The 19,556-nt window shown below is 34.5% G+C and overlaps 3 protein-coding genes across 3 annotated transcripts; all 3 read right to left on the bottom strand.

Moving 5' to 3' along the window:
- Nucleotides 1–3,175: 3,175 nt before the first annotated feature.
- On the bottom strand, nucleotides 3,176–5,208 carry LOC144573545 (purine permease 3-like). Its single transcript, XM_078323330.1, has 3 exons — nucleotides 4,622–5,208; nucleotides 4,222–4,475; nucleotides 3,176–3,608 (listed from the first exon to the last, which is right to left on the bottom strand). The coding sequence occupies exons 1-3, from the start codon at nucleotides 5,103–5,105 to the stop codon at nucleotides 3,291–3,293; spliced, it is 1,056 nt and encodes a 351-aa protein (XP_078179456.1). The 5' UTR covers nucleotides 5,106–5,208; the 3' UTR covers nucleotides 3,176–3,290.
- Nucleotides 5,209–6,594: 1,386 nt separating this feature from the next.
- Nucleotides 6,595–8,098, bottom strand: LOC144573547 (coumaroyl-CoA:anthocyanidin 3-O-glucoside-6''-O-coumaroyltransferase 1-like). The gene has a single exon (XM_078323332.1). The coding sequence runs from the start codon at nucleotides 8,066–8,068 to the stop codon at nucleotides 6,710–6,712; it is 1,359 nt and encodes a 452-aa protein (XP_078179458.1). The 5' UTR covers nucleotides 8,069–8,098; the 3' UTR covers nucleotides 6,595–6,709.
- A 1,979-nt stretch (nucleotides 8,099–10,077) lies between these two features.
- Nucleotides 10,078–12,636, bottom strand: LOC144573623 (cytochrome P450 71A1-like). The gene is made up of 4 exons (XM_078323401.1): nucleotides 12,071–12,636; nucleotides 11,679–11,934; nucleotides 11,323–11,635; nucleotides 10,078–11,100 (listed from the first exon to the last, which is right to left on the bottom strand). The coding sequence occupies exons 1-4, from the start codon at nucleotides 12,477–12,479 to the stop codon at nucleotides 10,498–10,500; spliced, it is 1,581 nt and encodes a 526-aa protein (XP_078179527.1). The 5' UTR covers nucleotides 12,480–12,636; the 3' UTR covers nucleotides 10,078–10,497.
- Nucleotides 12,637–19,556: the final 6,920 nt, after the last annotated feature.

Below are 19,556 nucleotides of genomic sequence, written 5' to 3'. Positions count from 1 at the left end.
AATTATAAAGGTAGTTAAGCACTCGTGCACTATACATAGATATGCTCATATTATGATAAACAAGATGTGTAAGCAAACACTAAAACTTCAAGAAGAATAAGAAGCAGGAAGGGGAGGTTTCTAACTTTTTTTTGTAAAGTGTCAGCTGAACTCGATCCCGAATTTTTTAGAAAACGAAGAGACAAAACCGACATTTTTATTTATATCTATTTTTTAATATATTTTATCATAAATAATCAAGGTTTTAAACTTTTTTAAAAGATACCCAAACCGCAAGAATTTCTTGTGGTTTGGGATATTTTTTTTTTTTTGCACCATAAAAACCCCGTTACATATCTCTTTGCATTTTGAAAAAAAATTATCGTGTAAATGACATATATTAAATAATTATAGATAATTTTAATGATCTTTGAATAATAAATGAAACCGTAATGATCCATTAAAAAATAAACAAACACACACAATAAATAGCAAATGTATTTTAAAATAATTATATGGATAATTCTTGAATAATCTTTAATCTCCTAGGCTTTTGAAAAAAAAACTAAACTCGGTCATTGTATGTCTACCGTTGATAGAAAACTTGAACTGAATTTTTGAAATACTAAACGACATTTTTTTGCAATTATGATTCCGTCAGATGTCCAGGGATGATCCCCGACGCAAAATTCGGATCCGTCTTGTCTCCCCTTTCCGAATTGGGGTCATACGTGCAAATTCGACTTTCCTATCCAAAGTTATGGCTGTTTAAAATTTTTTTTTAAAAAAAAAGATGTTTCACCGATAACGCATCGATGCTTTATGCCCGGCTTAACGACGACAGAAGTGCATCTATGTTTTATTGCCAAAACATCGATGACGCGCCCATGCTCTCTAAACGGCCATAACTTTATTATTGCTGAAACATTGCTGACGTCAAAACATCGATGACGCATCCATACAGATTGGCCATAACTAGTATTAGTGTTTTTCAAAAGCCTAAGAGATTATTCAAGAATAACCCATACAATTATTTTAAAATGCATTTACTATTTATTGTGTGTGTTTGTTTATTTTTTTAATGGATTATAGTTTTATTTATTATTTAAAGATCATTAAAATTATCTATGATTTTTCAATATGTCTTTTATACGATAATTTTTTTTTGCAAAATTGAAAGAGATATATTGCAGCGGGGTTTTTATATTGCAAAAAAATAATAATAAATTTCAAACTGCAAGAATTTCTTGTGGTTTGAGTATTTTTAAAAAAAAATTAAAATCTTGATTATTTATGATAAAATATATTAAAAAATGAATATAAATAAAGGATCCTGATAACAATTCCTGCAGTCTCAACCCCGCACAAACTGCCAAAAAAGTCATGGGGGGACCGCTCAAATCATTAATACTCCGCAGAAACTGTTAGTATTTAACTTGAAGCATCAAAGTATTTATCATGGATTTGCAAAGTATTAATCCGTATGCAATGATCTCTATTTATGACTGAATAAATCAATCCATTAATTGTCCCCGCACAAAATTTCCTTTTTTTTGAATTGTCTCCACACAACTGGGGACCATTAAATAAACAATCCCCTCATAAATACTTGTCAGTTATCCCCGCACAAAATTTCCTTTTTTTTTGGATTGTCCCCGCACAACTGGGGACCATTAAATAAACAATCCCCTCACCCCAATGATAAATACTTCTTAGACATAATGATAAATATTTTATGTTACATGGATAAATATTTTTCAGGCATAATTGCAACTTTCAATAAAACATCAATGATAAATACTTTATGTTACATGGATAAATACTTTATGTTACATAGATAAATACTTCTCAGACATAATTGCAATTTTCAGTAAAACATCAATGGTAAATACTTTAAGACATAATGATAAATATTCTATGTTACATTGATAAATACTCTATGTTACAAGGATAAATATTTTATGTTACATAGATAAATATTTCTCAAACATAATTGCACTTACAGTAAAACATCAATGATAAATACTCTCATGCATATTGATAAATACTTTATGTTACATGAATAAATATTTTATGTTACATAGATAAATACTTCTCAAACTCCATTGCAACTTACAGTAAAACATCAATGATAAATACTCTCAGACATAATGATAAATAATTTATGTTACATGGATAAATACTTCTCAGAAATAACAAATAAACATTTATTAACGGGGATTGTTATTAGATAACAGTATAATTAATGCGGGGATTGTTTTTAAAGGAATAATTAATGCGGAAATTGTTATTAGAGGAAAGCATAATTAATGCAGGGATTGGTATTAAATGACAGTCTAATTTAATGCGGTGATAAATGAAATTTTTAGCGAAATAAGTGAGGGGATATATGACAGTTAAGGAAGAGAGAGAGTGCGGAAAAAATACGGAGATGAACGTGAGGAGAGCAATATAATTATTCATAAATAAAAATGTCGGGACACAAACAAAAAAATAACGAAGAGGCGTCACAGAAAAATAACGAAGATCGATCTATTGACTATATTGTCCTTGTCCTTGTCTAACCATGTGCGCTTTTAAATGCTTAGCAGTGAGAACCAGCATCCTAATGCATGTGCTCGCTGGTAATCGAACATCTCTTAACACCCGTGTGAAACAGAAATAAGCCTAATGTAATAAATGGGCTTCTCACACACTGTTATCTATAGGGACCCACAGAGAGAAAAAAAATAGCCTAACACCCTGTTTGGATGGAGAGCAGAGAAGGAAGAGATGTGAAGAATAGAATGTAATGGAATGAAGTATAGAAAAGAATATTAATATATTTAATTTTTTGTATTTGGATGATTCATAAGAGAAAATAAATTTAATTTTTTTTCCGTCCTATTTTTTATTTGATTGATTGAAATTTAAAAAAGGTTAATGAATAATTTGATGGCGTGTTGTAAGTTTGTGATAAAAAATTTGTATGATAATTCAATAGGTAAGATATAAAATTTGACATTTGTGTTATTTTTTCTAAAAATATTTGTAACAATTTTTTTTTTCTATCAATATTACACTCTAAATTGAGAGAGAAATCAGTTCTATTTGTAACACAAAATTTTCTATTTATTACCTTGATACAAGATTAAACCTTTCACCTCCAACATAATTTTCTTAACCAAACACGATTCGATGAAAAATTTTATTTTCATTCCATTCTCTCCTTTTCTCTGCTCTCCATCCAAACAATATGTAATAGGCATATACAGGAGGTATAGTTTAATGCAGTCTAGTAATTATTCACTGGCTATTTAAAGAAATAAATTTCAAGGCTGATCAATTGAAGATCTCTTCTTCTTAACTTGCTTGTGTTCTCCATACAAGTAAGAGGCAAGGCCCCATAATGCGAGCACGAGAGCGACGCCTTTTTCGCTACTGAATCTCTCATGAAGAAAAATTACTCCGAGAATTTCGATCACAGGGATGAACACGGCCACGATTATCGCGGCCAGAAGGGTGTTGACACAGAAGATCACACCCACTGTGCCCAAGAAAAACAGTTGCCAGAAGATGGCGTTCCACGTCAGCACCGTGTAGTAGAGCGCCTCTCCTAGACCAAAGTTCTTTGCTTCTTTTGGTATTGCCTGAAGTAGATAAATTATTTTTGCATGTAGCATTATTTAATGTATATATGATGTAATATTGTTGAAATGAATTTGTTTGATTGGAGTTTGGAACTTAACCCTTCTTTTATTGTATGTCTGAAGCTCATACCATATCTTGTTAGTTAATTTTTTTTTAATTTTTTTTTCTGATTTCTCAACATTTTTGGTGGGTTTCTAGCAGAAAAGTCACCCTCAATTGGAAAATGCATGGAAATATATGTAACAAGGACAAGCATATAAAACAAGTTTTTCACTTTCAGTAGTGATATAGTCAAAGATAATATTCTCTATAGCATGAAATTGGAAAAAGTACAAAAGAAAAAGCCAAGACTATAACAGGAACAATTACGGGCCACTTTGACTTGTTTTTGTCAATAAAAGTTGCTCTTTCGGCCTTATCCAAGTATGCATGGCGTATATATAACTAGCTTTTCTAATAGGCATTAATCACAAAAGGCAAGTGGATATTTTCTATTTGTTAATAGATTATCATCTTAATTAAATATCCGATGGACAAAAAGAAGGGGTTAAGATAGAAATATGCTCATATTTAAATCAAATGAAACACCCCAATTAATGTGTCAATCTTTACCTGAAAATCCTTGTTGATAGCCATGCCGACTACACAAAACACAGTGGCTGATGCAGCCATGACAAATTGCATCTCCATGACAAGTGTATAAGTGACCTCACGGCTCGACTTCCTGTAAGTGAGCTCTATAAGCGGCAACACTAGCCCGTATAATGCGGCCGTAGCAACCATGAGAAAGAACCCCATGTAGTACTGCTTGTCAGTAACCCCCTTTGGCCGGTCTGAGCTGCCGTGGAGACCCAGGATCACAGCTCCTGTAATTTTTCAAATTTAAATGATAATTTTCATCAAGGTATTTGGTTGTTGTAAATATTATTTGATATTCATTCAGGGATGAAAATGAAGCATACATGTATATATGGCATATATAAGAGGATCAATTGTTGGTTAATTATAGTACCAGTAGTTAGCAAAGCAATGGAGTTTATGGTGAAGACAGTGAACCGTTGTTTGACGATGAGAAACGCGAAGAAGGCGGTGAAAGAAAGATGCGTGGAGAGCAATATGGCGGAGGTGGAAACTGGCAGAAACGAGAGCCCATATGCATATAAATAGTCATCGACACCCGTTAAAAGTCCAAGCCCGATACACGCCAAGAAGAGGCATGGAGTAATGAAAAATATAGGTGCCGAATGAGAGCGGTGCCGGCGGTAGAGGTAATTGATGCACAAAGGAAGCAAAAGAATGGGAAAGCCTGCTGTTTCAAGGAAACTGGAGAGCCAATTTCGATGGCCTCCATGATGAAAATAGAGACGGGATGTTAGTGGGCCTCCGGTGTCGCCGAGCCCTAGTAAGACACAGTTTAGAGCTATGAGGAAGCGCTTGATGCTTTTCTTTGCTTGGATATGGCCGTTGCCATTGTTTGCCTGGCTCTCCGTTTCCATGTTGGAGTTGTTTTTTTTTATTTTTTTATTTTTTTTATTTAATCTGATTTTAATCTTATTGCAGAGAGTGACATGGATGAAATATTTATTAAAATAAATATCTGGGGCAAAGTGCCAAAGAGTGATCTGAGACAACTTGGTGCTTGTAACCAATACGATTTATTTGTGCATTAATTGTTTATTAACATTTAAGCCTGACATGAGATAAATTTTTTAACAAAGCAGATTTGGCTTCATACAGTGTACGAACCCCAGCAGTGCTGTTTTGATTCTGGAGTATAATATTCAGTATTCTATAGTTTGTGCGCTGCATGAAGTAGAAAGTTCTCTGTTAAAATCATTACCCTCAATTGTGAAAATAAGTCCACAGGGTCCCGGAGAAAAAAGCCTGAAAGGTACCGATTGAGATTCGAAGACAAGTTATTTTAATAAAGGCCCATGGGCTAAGAGACTGTGATCCGCATCCGCTTATAATACATGCTGTATTTTATTTTATTTTTTACAATAAAATGCAAGTTTGCCCCCGTTTCATTAAAATGAAACTGATAAGTTACAAGTTCCAACACGACAAAAAACAATGAAACCGACTTTTTAGTACATGATAACATAAAATAACAGCCGGATTGTTTATTATATGAAAAACCGACTCTTAATTTTTCTTTATTTTCTTTTTTCTTTTAGTCTTGAAAGTACATAATTAATCATGAAAAAATCTACTCTAAATTATTTTCATTAATATTAATATCACATTATCAAATTTGCATCTGGGATTTTATGTGATCAATTTAGGGGTTAACAGGTGCATGTCCCATTTTCAATTGAGAAGGAATCCATAATCATAATATTTTGTTAAGCGTCAAGGATAATTTTGATAGTTTGACTATATACTTCTTAATTGGAGATAAACTAAGATTTTTTAATAATTTAAGTAGAATTAACATAAAAATAATTACATGAGGGATAAAGGTTGTAAGAGTTGAGAGGTGAATACAACAAAATTTAAAGAGTGAGTCTATGGTACTATAAATATCACGGGTTGTTACCGTGCTACGGCTCTATATTCGAGTTTTCAAATCCTAACGGTCGATCCGAACCGTTCATCTTGTTCTCCATATTAATATGTGTTTGGAGACCAAATTTTATATTTTTTGAAAATTTTTTACTATTTTTTTAGATATTTAGAAAATCACTTGATCTGAAAATTCTGGACCATCCAAAAACAGGGATTTTCAATAAATCCAAAAAAATAGTAAAAATATTTCAAAAAATATAAAATTTGGTCTCCAAACACATATTAATATGGAGAACAAGATGAATGGTTTGGATCGACCGTTAGGATTTGAAAACTCGAATATAGAGCTGTAGCACGTTAACAAATCGTAATATGCATAGTAGCATAGACAAACTCTTTAAATTTAAATCTGTAGGAAAAATAAAATAAAAAGTTGCATATAATTGTCAAGGGTATAAAAAATTATTCCTTATTTACTCATGCTACCAAAACTCAACTGATACAAGGTCTTAATAGAAGAAACAATAATATATTCAAGATGTTAAATCCTATAAATTGTATGAAGCTCAACTAATTAAAATCAGTAATGTAATCAATTACTTAATGTAGACATATAACGAAGGCCTTCCTCAAAATAATTTGTAAACATATCTGTCTCACGTTGTGTGAAGTACAATCCAATCTCAACGCCACCTTCTTCTTCTCTGCTTTGTGCTACAGCCATAGCACCTGAGTATGAAATCGATACAATATCAACCTTTAACGGCTTCCCCCACCCAAAATCGATATTGTAAACCTTCAACCTGTGTGAGCCCGAAGATCCAAATGGCTTCTTACTTACAATCTCCAAAACAGCCTTCCTCCAATCTTTCGCATTTTGTATCCCGACGCTCTTCGCTTCATCGAAGACCTTACCAATAGCCTGGCATGCTTGAAAAAACCCGTTCGGACCAACAAGATCTTTAACTTTGGCCCGTACAATGCCCGGTCCAATGCAATTTCCAAAGTAGCTCTCTGGAACCGGTGGTTGAAACCATTGGCGATGATCAATTGCAAACAAACAATATGCATCTTCATTTTCAGATATAATTGATTTGACTTTTACATACCCAACCCATACAAAGGCATAGGTGACGACCACTGTTGAACAGCGCACAGTCACATTTCTCTTCTCTGCTTCATGCAGTAGTACCTGTCGAAGCAACTGTATGCGCTCTCGGTTTAGTTTATAGGAGGCAATAAACATTTGATGGTTGGGTTGTGAATTATTCAAATTGAAATTCGTTGGAGTACCATGGAACGCAGTTGCATATATTGAATCGGGGACATGAATAATTGACCGATCAAACTCAACCCTGACAGGAGTTGGTGCCAGTATCACCTTGGAATTGCTCGTGCAACAAATCGTGGCCCACGTGCACATGAAATTTACAAAGCCACTCCCGTCACATGCCGAGTGGTGCACTGAAGTCCCAATTACCAGCCCATGATAGGGAAACAAGGTCACCTGTATTGCAAGGACAGGCTGTCGCTCATCGGATTCATTCTTGCTCAAACGAGGAACCAATTCCTTGAGCTTCGATATCTCCCTTGGATGGTCACCAAAAAGCTCATCATATTGATCAGATTTGACCACGGTAAACAAAACATAATCACAATCAACATAGTGGATCTCATACTTGTTGGTTGTTTCAGGTGCCAATCGGATGTTGCCGGCTAAAGGGAAAAAGGATTGGAGAGCAAGGGACAGAGAGGATTTGAGGGCAGGAAGACATGAGGATGTGAAATGTGAGGTGGAATGCTGGAAAGAGTAGAAGAAGAGGCGCTCCACCGGCGCAAAGTTGAGCCACCTCACGTCGAAGAAGGTTAATGGGATAGAGGTCTCTGGCACTGATCCGGCAGGTGGAGAGACTTGGCAGGATTCTATGATCTTAGGAGGAGAAGGCGCCATATCTTCTTCAATGTTTACTTGCTCTCTATTTAATTAGAGGGTGCAATTTACCTATTTTATCTTAGTCATGCTACCGTTGTCACATTATTTCATTTAAAAATGACATAAAATCAGGCACAGGATCTGCATCTTTCTTCAGTGATTTGCTTTTCACACGTAAGAAAAAGAGGGAGCTAGACTGCAATCTAGTCAAGAAAGCAGTGCCAGTAGGGGTGTCAATGGATACGATACGGGGAGGGTGGAACCATTTTCATACCCATACCCACTAAGAATTGACCTTACTCATATCCTACCCATACCCGTTAAGAATTTGTCTTACCCTACCCTACCCATACTCGTTATGATTAACGGGTAACGAAACAGTAGTGGGCGAATAACGAAAATACTAATATAATGATTCAGACAGCATAAGGTCAATTTTGTCACTTGTTACATTATTTCTTCTAACATTTCATTCCATCTCATTCAATTATTAAATATATATATTCATAGTATAACCTTGAGAAAACTGACATGTGATGCAAAATTCAGACGCTGACACCTGAACTGACATTAATGGGTTACTTATTTGGACCAAACAATACATTATTGCCAGAAAATAAGGTGAGGATATATTTTCTTTGAAACATGAAATATTTTCATTTGTAGAATTGAGAAAAAAGCAATAACGATGAATAAGGAAGAAAACAAGGAAATGAATTCGTTGATATATATGTCTCTAGTGTTGATACAGGCATACAACAATATGAAAAAAAAAAAAAAAATTGGATATAATATATTGATATATTTATATATAATATATTTCATATAATTACCCATTACCCAACGGGTACGAAATAACCTTTACCCGTATCCATACCCGTTTATCTAACGAAAAAAAATCTTTACCCATACCCATACCCAATAAACTAACGAAAAAAAAACTTTACCCATACCCGTCTTATCGAATATGATACGGATAGGGTAAACGGGTAAACGGGTGTCATTGCCACCCCTAAGTGCCAGTGTGGGTACGTGATTTAATAAATCGGAGGGAGATTTTGACGTGTCATCCTCTTTTTCTTTCCTCGCATTAATTCCTACAAGACTTTTTGTGCGCATGACTTCTTATCATTTTAATTGCACTTTAAATCTGCAACAATTAAAGGAATTAATTGCGCATATCTCTTGAGTCTTGAGTCTTGACCAAAAGCAAATAAAAGTAAATAAAAATAAATCAAATGCAACGAAACATGAAACTTGAGACTGGTTTTAGGTTAATCGTGTATCAAATAATATGTAAAATTATCACTTATCACAGTACGCCCTCAAGTTTAAATCATTATTTGTCCTCAAGCAAAACAATACTACAAGTTCATGACCAGTATCTAGAAAATTTGCAAGAAAACCGAATAATTTTATGTAAAATCAATCAAAGCTGGAGATGTATTTCGGGTAGTTCTCGTTCACACCACACATACACAACAAGTTAAAAATCATTTATTTTCATATTATGGATTTGAAAATAGAGGCGTGACGTTAGTGGGCCCCCAGTGTCGCCGAGCCCTACTAATTAAGACGCAGTTTAGAGCTATTAGGAACCGCTTGATGCTTTTGTTTGCTTGGAGATAGACGTTGCCATTGTTTTCCTACCTCTCCTCTCCATTTCCATGTAGGACTGTAGGAGCCGCTGCTTTAATCTGTTTTTTTTCTTATTGCAGACAGTGACATGGATAAAATAATTTTTTAAACAAATATCTTTGGCAAAGAGTGATCTGTCCGGAGAAAAAGCCCCAAAGGTACTAATTGTGAGATTTGTAGAACACACGTATTTAAATAAAGGCCCATGGGCTAAGAGCCTGTGATTCGTTTGATCAACAGTCTTGCTTTAGAATCAAATGCATTTAATTACTAGGCTTTGCAATCTACTGATCAAGCCAGCCCAAGACTAGTTAAAGCTTCGAACATGCAATTTAGCCATGTTGTTATCCAGTGATGCCACATAATGAACTGTTGGTCTTAATTTATGCTTCGTTAGTCAGTACTTTATAGATTAATCCTTAAATAAATTTGCTGCTCTCATCCTGCAAGAAAATCTAACTCAATCAAACAATTAATGTTGCTTTGCAGTTAAATCAGCGTGGGAAGTGGGAACAGAATTATTGCTCTTCTTGAAGGGAGTAAGAGATTTTCTATGATCATCTACTTACATGAATGTAATGAACTAATTAATATACACATTCATCACATTTATATACTCATTTACATGAATATAACAAGCACTTTATCACATCCATCTTTTTTTCCGAATATTACCTATGCACAATAAAAATAGCTGATTCATACTATCGACGGGAAAAACTCTAATCCTATCTAAATTATTTTAAAGTACAATTTGTAGTATATTTAATGAATTGTTAATAATATTCGGTTTAGAGAGTATAATACATTTATCTTGGAACAAGACAGAGTTTCTCATTCCTGCGCACCGAAAGGCCAGGAGCATGACCCATATCAAACTCATCTCTTGTCATACCACTTGGCAATTCCCAATTGAAATGCAACAACATATTTGCAATCATCAGTTCAATATTAGATATTGCAAAATTTATCCCGGGGCAAATTCTCTTTCCAGCGCCAAACAGAATCAGCTGGAAGTTATTCCCCCTGAAATCCACACCAGTATCTTCCATGAATCTTTCAGGAAAGAATTCCTCAGGGTTTGGCCAAAATTTTGGATCTCTATTGATAGTCCATGCATTAATCAAAATTTTTGTTCCTTTTGGTATGTGATAGCCTTTTACCTGGCTTTCTTGCAATGATTCACGTGGAACTAAAAGCGGGGCAGGAGGATGTATACGAAGCGTTTCTTTTATGACAGCTTTCAGCCATGTAATATTTTTCAAATCCTCTTCAGTGATGATTTGTTTATTACCGGACACCTTTCGGATTTGTTGTTGTAGCTTTTGCATTGTTTTCTGGTCTTTTACAAGCTCAGCCATAACCCATTCTAGAGTAACAAAGGTTGTGTGAGTTCCTGCCCCGAACATATCCTGTTAAAACGAAATCAGAAATCATTCATATGGAAGAAAAAATATTTATTTGAGATCAAGTGCTATTACAAAATAAAAAGTTAAAATCACTATAAATTGAATTTTGAAAACAAATTTATTCATTAAAAGAAGTTTTAGATCACAAAATTGTATTTGTCCGTGCAACCTATATAACAGCACAACAACTAAATTAGAAGCTTAAATAATAAAATAACTACCTACCAGTAAAAATGCTTTGGTGTGCTCTTTGGTGAGCTCAAATTCGGTTTGCTTGTTTAACTCAAGAGACAACAAGATATCAAGGAAGTCTCCATTTTTCTCATCTCTGTTTAAGTGTTCTGTGATTACTTGCTCCAACAAGTCATCCCATTTCCTCGAGACCACCTTTATTTTTGAATCAAATTTTAAGAAGATGTCCAAGATACATAAACACGGTATATAGTCTTCGAAGTTGAACTCCCCAAGTAGAGCAGTACCCTCCTCTATAAGCTCTCGAAGCAAATTTCTGTTTGAGAAATTTCTGGAGACTACCACTCTGAAGAAAAAAAAAAAATGCAAAGTACAATTGTTATACATGCCTTGTTTTATTTAGCTCTTTAATTTCTGCATTTGTTGAAGTAAATCTCATAAAATATAAAATTGTCAAAGAAAAAGTATCTATTTTTTTTTTCTCATAGAGCAACCCTAACCTGCAAAGAATGTCGAGAGTAAAGGAACTAAACACCTCGCTCAAATCAATACTATTTGACAGACGCTGAGCATGTCGTATCTTCTCAAGCGCCAAGCATACTTCCTCCTGTCTAACTAGCTTAAATGATTTAACTTTTGAGGCTCCTGAAATTATGTACAGATAAATACTTATGAGTAAATTAATACGTATTTTTTATTGTATGTATATTTGACAGAGATTGAGTTCAATTGAGATTTGAAAAATGATAATATAATCCTTGGAATTAATTATTTATGATACCTAACATATGAACTATGTAGAGCTTTTTTGCATGTTTCCAGTACTCTCCATATGGCGCAATACCGACAGTCTTTCCTCCGTAAAGTAGCAAATTAGATGCCTTTGTCGATGGCCTAGATGCAAAAACATCATCTTGATTTTTCATGATTTCCTGTGCCATTTCTGGTGACGAGACTATGAGTGCTGGAATTTGGCCAAGGTGTAAGAGCATGAGGGGCCCATATTTCATAGAAAGAGCATGTAGAGACTCTTGAGAGATAGAACCTAATTGATGTAGGTTGCCTACGAAGGGTAGTTTGGGTGGAGATGGAGGTAGTAATTTCAGGTGTTTTTCATTACACACTAATTTCTTTGTCAGTAGCAGTACTAGGACAAAGAACAGGGTTAGAAATGCTAATGGAAAAAGCATTCTTTTGTTATGTTGCCGTTGTGGAATTTTGATTGTGAATATGGTATGGAAATCTCTATGTTGTGCTGTCCTAAAAGCGGAATAACTAATTGTAGTACAAATTGGTAATCCCTTTAAAGGTCTCCCTTCATTAATATGGAAGCGTTCTATTTATTAATTGAATCTTGTTCAATTGGTATATATAATACAACGAGGTAGCTAGTTCTTTGATTTTCATGAAGCATTTTGCCGGTAATGAGATAATCTAACTTTTGAAATCTTCAAAAGTCTCCGAGTCTAGAGATCTTTTACTTTGAAACTGTTGCTTCCCTTAATACATATAGTGTAAGTCATTCATATTATGATTGCGTGGCGATGGTTAATTGCTTTGACTACGTATCTAAAATATCAGAACATTTGATTTAGTCATGCATGTCAGTTTACATCATTGACAAAAGAGTAAAGAATTGGATTAAATGTTAAATTAAATTGATACTGGCTTGAAGTCAGGTTTGGCTAACGCCAGTCAAGGCTTCTTGTGGAACCAATTTGTTCCTGAGGAAAAGGAAATTATGTCTTTTCTGAGCTTGACTTGGCTATAGCCTATAGGTGGAGCTGTATGCATTTTACTCTCTCTGTTGGGCCTGTATCAAAGTTGACATCCATTAATTAGTTTGGAAGGATCATCTTCAGTTAATTTGGGCTGATCTCAAATTCAATGCAAACAAAATTATTTCATGTTGATAGCAAGGACATCATTACCTATGGTCATGTTTAGTTCCTATTTAAATTCAAGATTAATTAAGTTATGACTGAAATTAATTCAGTTAAAGGAGCAGATATTCAAATCTTAATCTCTGTCTATGACTGTGAATTCTACAAGCAGAAAATATGTGAAATAAGTTAATTTGTCTAAAAAGAAAAAAATAACTTACTCTCGATTAACTGACCACTTATTTCACAATCAAGCATGATCTATGTTGATACTATGTACCTTTGTTCACTCATTGTTGTAATAAATTTTGTGATTTGATAAAATTGTACTAGTTGTCAAATATAAGGTTTTTCCCATAGAAGGCAAACTCAAGCCGAGTTGAACCGAAATCGAATCAGACCGAGCCAATTTTTGACCGATTTACGCTGAACAGTGTTGACTTGGCCGATCAAGCAATTCTTCACCGTTCATCACCGATTCTTCCTTTATTAGCCGATTCCCAGCAGCTTGGTGTGGCCAGCAGAGAGAATCGCGACGGATTGAGGGAGACATTTTTCATTTTTTTTTGTTCGCAACGGGTTGAGGGAGAAGGTCCCTTCGTTAACGTTTTTCTCGCTCTCCATTTTGTAAAATATTGGCCGAGTCCAGTTGAGGGAGAGGGTCCCTTCGTTTTTCATTTCTTTTTAAATTTTTTTCTTCTTGTTTTTCCCTTCTCCATTTATATTTACACTGGACACCTCCTTTTTCTTTATTTCTGATTTGTTTGTCTTAATTTTCTTTTTCCTTTTTTTTAAGGGATGAATATTACACCCATTAATTTGTTTTCCAGAACTTCAATTTTTGACAAATTAATGTTTTATTAACTTTTTCTATTTTTTTAGTACAAAATAAGCTTTTGGCAAAAAATCCGAGTTTCCGATCTGATTATGCCGATTCTGACAGATTCCACAGTCGACTGATTCCGATTCCGATTCCAATTTTTCCTTAATATGACTGATCCTTTCTGTTAATATGCAGTACATTAATTTTGTACTTTCTACTTAACATGTACTTCAACTAACGATTTAATGCCTCTATATACAGTTGCCGGGAATAAACAGCATGGCTGATGCGTTTAAAAGCCAAGCAAAGAAAAGAAATATGTAACGAAGTATTTAATAAATATCATGGACTCATTTATACACATATTTACATGAATATATACAAGCACTTTTTCCCACCTCATTATTATAAGTACAATTTGAAGTATGTTTATGAACTGAAGATCGACTAATTAATAATCGGTTTAGAGAGTAGGATGCACTTCTCTTGGAACAAGACAGAGTTTCTTGTTCCTGCGCACCGAAAGGCCCAGAGCATGACTCATATCAAACTCATCTCTTGTCATACCAAATGGCAATTCCCAATTGAAATTAAAGCAACAGACACAGTTGCAATCATCAGTTCAATATTAGATATCGCAAAAATTTATCCCGGGGCAAATTCTCCTTCCAGCGCCAAACGGAATCAGTTGGAAGCTATTCCCCTGAAATCAACACCAGTATTTTCCATAAATCTTTCAGGAAAAAGTTTATTAGGGTTTGGCCAATATTTTGGATCTCTATTGATAATCCATGCATTTATCAAGATTTTTGTTCCTTTTGTTATTTGATAGCCGTTTACATTGCTTTCTTGCATTGATTCGCGTGAAACGTCTAGAAGAACCGTTTCTTTTATGACAGCTTTGAGCCATGTCATCTTTTTCAAATCTTCTTCAGTGACGATTTGTTTATTAGCGGACACCTTTTGGAACATATCCTGTTGGAAGGATCATAAATCATTCATATGAAAGAAATATATTTCTTTGAGATCAAAGTGGTATTAGAAAATAAAAAAAACTATTAATTGATTTTTTTTAAAAAAAATATTACTAATAGAAGTTTAAGAACATAAATTAAATTGCATCTGTTCACTCAGCCTATAGAGCAGAAAAATGACTAAATTGGAAGCTTAATTAATGGAATAACAATTACCTACCAGTAAAAATGCTTTAGTGTGCTCTTTGGTGAGCTCGAAGTCGGTTTGCTTGTTTAACTCGAGAGACAACAAGATTTCAAGGAAGTCTCCATTTTTCTCATCTCTGTTTAAGTGCTCTGTGATTACTTGCTCCAACGAGTCATCCTATTTCCTCGAGACCTTGTTTATTGTTGAATTAAATTTTAAGAAGATGCCCAAGATACGTAAAAATGGTATAGTCTTTGAAGTGGAACCCATGTAGAGCAGTACTCTCCTCTAGCTATAAGCTCTCGAAGCAAATTTATGTTTGAGAAATTTCTTGAAACCACTCTGAAAAAATGCGGGAACATGTATATTACTAGTGTGGGGCCATTAATTTGGTTGAACATTAATTTAACATTTTCCATGGTCAATTCTGTTGGATTTATTTCTATGCACATAACCGTATTGCATATATAAACCCTAAATTGCCATGATCCTCTAGTAAACCCTAATCTGAAATTCTAGATTACCTTGATCCGTAGCCATGGTCTTCCAGGGATGCACAATCACCGTTGATCACCGGAAGCCTTTAGATTTCCAAGCAATCCCTCTCAAGTCCGATGGAGAGAGCGAGAGAGGCGGCAGCGGCAACGCTCTGTTCTGCACAAGGAGAGATACCCGAATTGCAAGTTCTTTACCGAAAGTTCCCTTCTCAATCACTCTAGATCAATCTTTATTTTTGTTCTTCTGTAGAGAGAGACTAGAGAGAGAGAGATAGAGCCGTATGTATTCTGAATAAAAATAATCAATAGGTGCTTACAGACCCATATATCATTAGGCAAAAGAATAGGCGCCTATTCAATTTCAATTAATCATGAATGGTCTGCATCCTCTCTGATTATCATATAAAAGAGGCGCCCTTTGTTTAATTAATTAATTAAATAAATAATTAATCAATTTTATTTTTCTTATTGGATCTGTAGCCTATTTTTATTGGATCCTTAGCGGGTCTGAATTCAGAACTTGCCTTATTGGGTATTTTCTTATTTACGGAACATTGCCATATTTGATTGTGTTCCCCAGGGACCAATAGCATAATTGTATTATTACCAAATTTTATATAATTTAGACCATCACTAAATCATAAAGTTATTAATACGCATTCTACACATTAAAGGCCCCACTTCTCATGACACATGTTGAACCCGATAAATAATACTTAATTTGATCACTTCATAACGGGTCTAATTTTGACAGTCTATTATTCAATATATATTTATATTACATATAAGCCCACATATATTGTAATTAATTGAAATTAATTCCAACAAATTCAACATGTTTTTTTTTCTAAAATATGTAAACATTGGATTTGGCAATGTGAGAGTTTAGATCATTGGCAACAGAGGAAACGAGAAAGCACTACAACAAAATGGTTTTACAGCAACCGGTATCAGCGACCGGGGGATACGCCGGTCGCAGATAGTTGATTTTACCCCCCAAAAAAAAAGAAATTGAAAATCAACTGAGACCACGACTTTCAGCGACAATATCAGCGACCGGCGCCTTCGCCAGTCGCTGAAAGTTTTTTTTTTTTTTTTTTTTTTGCGTTCGCCGCGAAGAATTAAGGCGGCAGCGAAAAAAAAACCCTATTCACGGGCAGCACCCCGCCATTGACAGTACCCAGCGAAAAAAAACCCTATTCTTCTCCGCCATTGACAGTAGCCCGCGATTTTCTGCTCAAATCTTGCTGTTCAGGTTAGAATCTCAAACTCTTGTTCTAATCTCTGCTCAATTCGTTTTTTATTCAAATTTTCTGCGATTTTCTATTGAATTCGTTTTTTTTTTTCAATTCGGACCCGCAGAGGCGGCCGGTGAACCATCAGAGGCGGCCGGTCGGATCGAAGGCTCTGATCAGAGGTGGCCAGTCGGATCGAAGGCACGATTATCTTGATACGGGTATCATTAATTTTTTTTATTCGTTAGTTTAGTTTGATTTGTGGTAAAATAGCCATTAATGGCTGACTTTAGGTTGATTATTCGTTAGTTTAGGTTGAATGCAGGTATTATTATTTTTTTGGCTGAATTTCATTGAATGAAGTGCTTAATTTGATGCATGAAACAAAAACTGCTATGTTAAAGATTCACTTTTGAGTTAATGCAGAGGATACGCATTATTTGTGATATAGACCTTTGGGTAATTGGATGCATGCGAATAGCCCTTTCATGGGAATAGTGTTCATTTCAATTAAGCAGTAAGGCACCTTAATAATTCACTTGACGAGGTTTATCTATTGGTTTAAACTAAACTAATATTTTTAAATTATATCCAAATGTCACGTGCTTGCTGAGTTCAGAACAGTAAAACAGATGAATACGAGCGGGCAAAATCAGAACTGATCTGTATCTTTTCTGATTATTATTTGGATCATATAATTATTATCTTTTATTATTGCTTTAGTTAGTAATCTGTTTATTCAACCCACAAATTTTATTAGCCCTTATTGTAAGCAATTCTTAATGAATGACCTAATTTCATCAATGAATAGCCTTATTCATTTCTTCATTTCTTGGATTAATTAGTAGATTCCCTTGTATTGAAAATCACTTATATTAATTGAAAGTCATGAAAGCGACTACTTCTGGTAAAGAAAAAAAATTAAACATTTTCATTAAAAGGTGTAAAATCTGAATGTACGTACCCCAGTTTATTTTACGCATCATAAATGAAGACAAACATAATCAAACCATTTAAAATGGAAATTAACAAATCTGAATATTCAATGGAAGAATTTTGAGGAAATTGGTTATCTGTACCTTTTGTCTTTTATATATGTTGATAAAAATCTTCTTAATTAATGGGAGAACTCTTCGAACACCTTTTGTGCTTGAGAGGAAGAAGATAGGCTTGCTTGATCTATTATTTCAAAGTATTTCTAAGTAGTTAATCAATTGCTTAAATTACAGTAGCGCCTTTTGCTTAGTCTTTTTGTTTGTTGCTATCTCATAGGAAAAGAAGGTGGAGTTGGAAGAAGAAGGATCGCCGCGCCCTTCCCTTCCCGATCTCGACTACTAGATTGAGGTATTAATCTGCGCCTCTCCTCGACTATTTTATGTTTTAGCTATGAGTATTAATTATAATTTATATAATCAATCTATTGTTATAAGAATGACTTAGCTAATAAGTTGAACATTGTTAACCTTATGTAGATATTATTATTGTGTGAGTATTGTTATGCATATGTTACATAGTTGCATTCTAATCAATCTTTAGTTTGAATTAAAAGGTGCCAAAGAAAAAAGGCTCAAAGATAGGTACGGGGAAGAAGCAGAATAATTGCTTGTAGTCAGGCAAGTTTTCTCTCTCTTAATGAAATGACATTTAATTATATTATTAATTGTGTAGTACAATTCGTTAGTTATTAGTATAGTACTGTTTTATGATCCCACAACAAGAATGAGACACCTTTCGCGAGGATAAAAAAATGACTTTTTGCGACGGACTACTCTCATTCTTCAGCTTTTTCTTTTTGCGACGATACTTTTCGCGAGGGAGTACCGTCATAAATTTGCTTTTTCTCTCGCAAAAAGTATCTAGATTGTTGTAGTGTCCAACAAAACCGGAACATTTAGTATGCCTTTTAAGTTCATGCCCGTTCAAAATTAATCCAATAGGGATTAATTTTGAATAGTCCCCGTTTTGGGACTGCTCTTTGAATGCTTTGTCTCATTTAGGATGTGAAGAACTGTTTGTGGATCTAGTATTTAAGAAAGATTCGGTATCATTTTCCCTTGTTGTTCCTACGAGTACGTATTGAAACATGTCCAAAATGATGTGTTTCTAACGCGTACTCGGGGAACTAAGGGGAAATGCTGCCGAATTTTTCTTAAATACTAAATCCACAAACAGTTCTTCATTATTGAGACATAGCATTCAAAGAGTGGGATAGGATTGTACACCGGCCCTTCGTAAGCCCCAAAAGACTAACAACTTTGGATCTGTTTATATTTAATGTCATTATTTCATTGAAGTGTCAGAATATAAGGAAATCATAACTTTAAGCTCAGTTTTGACCTCGTGTGCATTTAATTTTATGTAGACCTAATTAAGGCAAGTCAAGTCAAGGCAAGGCAAGCGAAGTGTCCTCTCTCTCTATCTGGTATGTATGTTTAAATTCATAGTTTATGTAGTGTAGAAGCCGCTTGTATGGCTGTATACAAGTCCTGTTGCATGGATGATGCAACAATTGATTGTGATTTCTTCCATGACTTGCTTTAGAGGGTCCGTTATCAATTGATGATATCTGGAGGGTCTAAAGTATAGATCTGGACTTCTTTTTTTGTTTGAGTCTTAAAGTATATATACAATGTCTTAATTATAAATGTGTATGTCATGATTAGGAGAA

Source organism: Carex rostrata, chromosome 21, assembly GCF_964058835.1.
Source record: "Carex rostrata chromosome 21, lpCarRost1.2, whole genome shotgun sequence".
Classification (NCBI taxonomy): domain Eukaryota; kingdom Viridiplantae; phylum Streptophyta; class Magnoliopsida; order Poales; family Cyperaceae; genus Carex; species Carex rostrata.
This window is presented reverse-complemented; position numbering and strand designations above follow the sequence as displayed.

Coding starts and splice junctions, on each gene's coding strand:
- LOC144573545 (XM_078323330.1), bottom strand. CDS start 5,105: ATGGAAACGGAGAGCCAGGCAAACAATGGCAACGGCCATATCCAAGCA. Junction 4,476..4,621: donor CATTGCTTTGCTAACTACTG/GTACTATAATTA, acceptor GAAAAATTACAG/GAGCTGTGATCCTGGGTCTC. Junction 3,609..4,221: donor CTATCAACAAGGATTTTCAG/GTAAAGATTGAC, acceptor TATCTACTTCAG/GCAATACCAAAAGAAGCAAA.
- LOC144573547 (XM_078323332.1), bottom strand. CDS start 8,068: ATGGCGCCTTCTCCTCCTAAGATCATAGAATCCTGCCAAGTCTCTCCA.
- LOC144573623 (XM_078323401.1), bottom strand. CDS start 12,479: ATGCTTTTTCCATTAGCATTTCTAACCCTGTTCTTTGTCCTAGTACTG. Junction 11,935..12,070: donor CTACATAGTTCATATGTTAG/GTATCATAAATA, acceptor ACATAATTTCAG/GAGCCTCAAAAGTTAAATCA. Junction 11,101..11,322: donor ACACCAAAGCATTTTTACTG/GTAGGTAGTTAT, acceptor TCGTTTTAACAG/GATATGTTCGGGGCAGGAAC.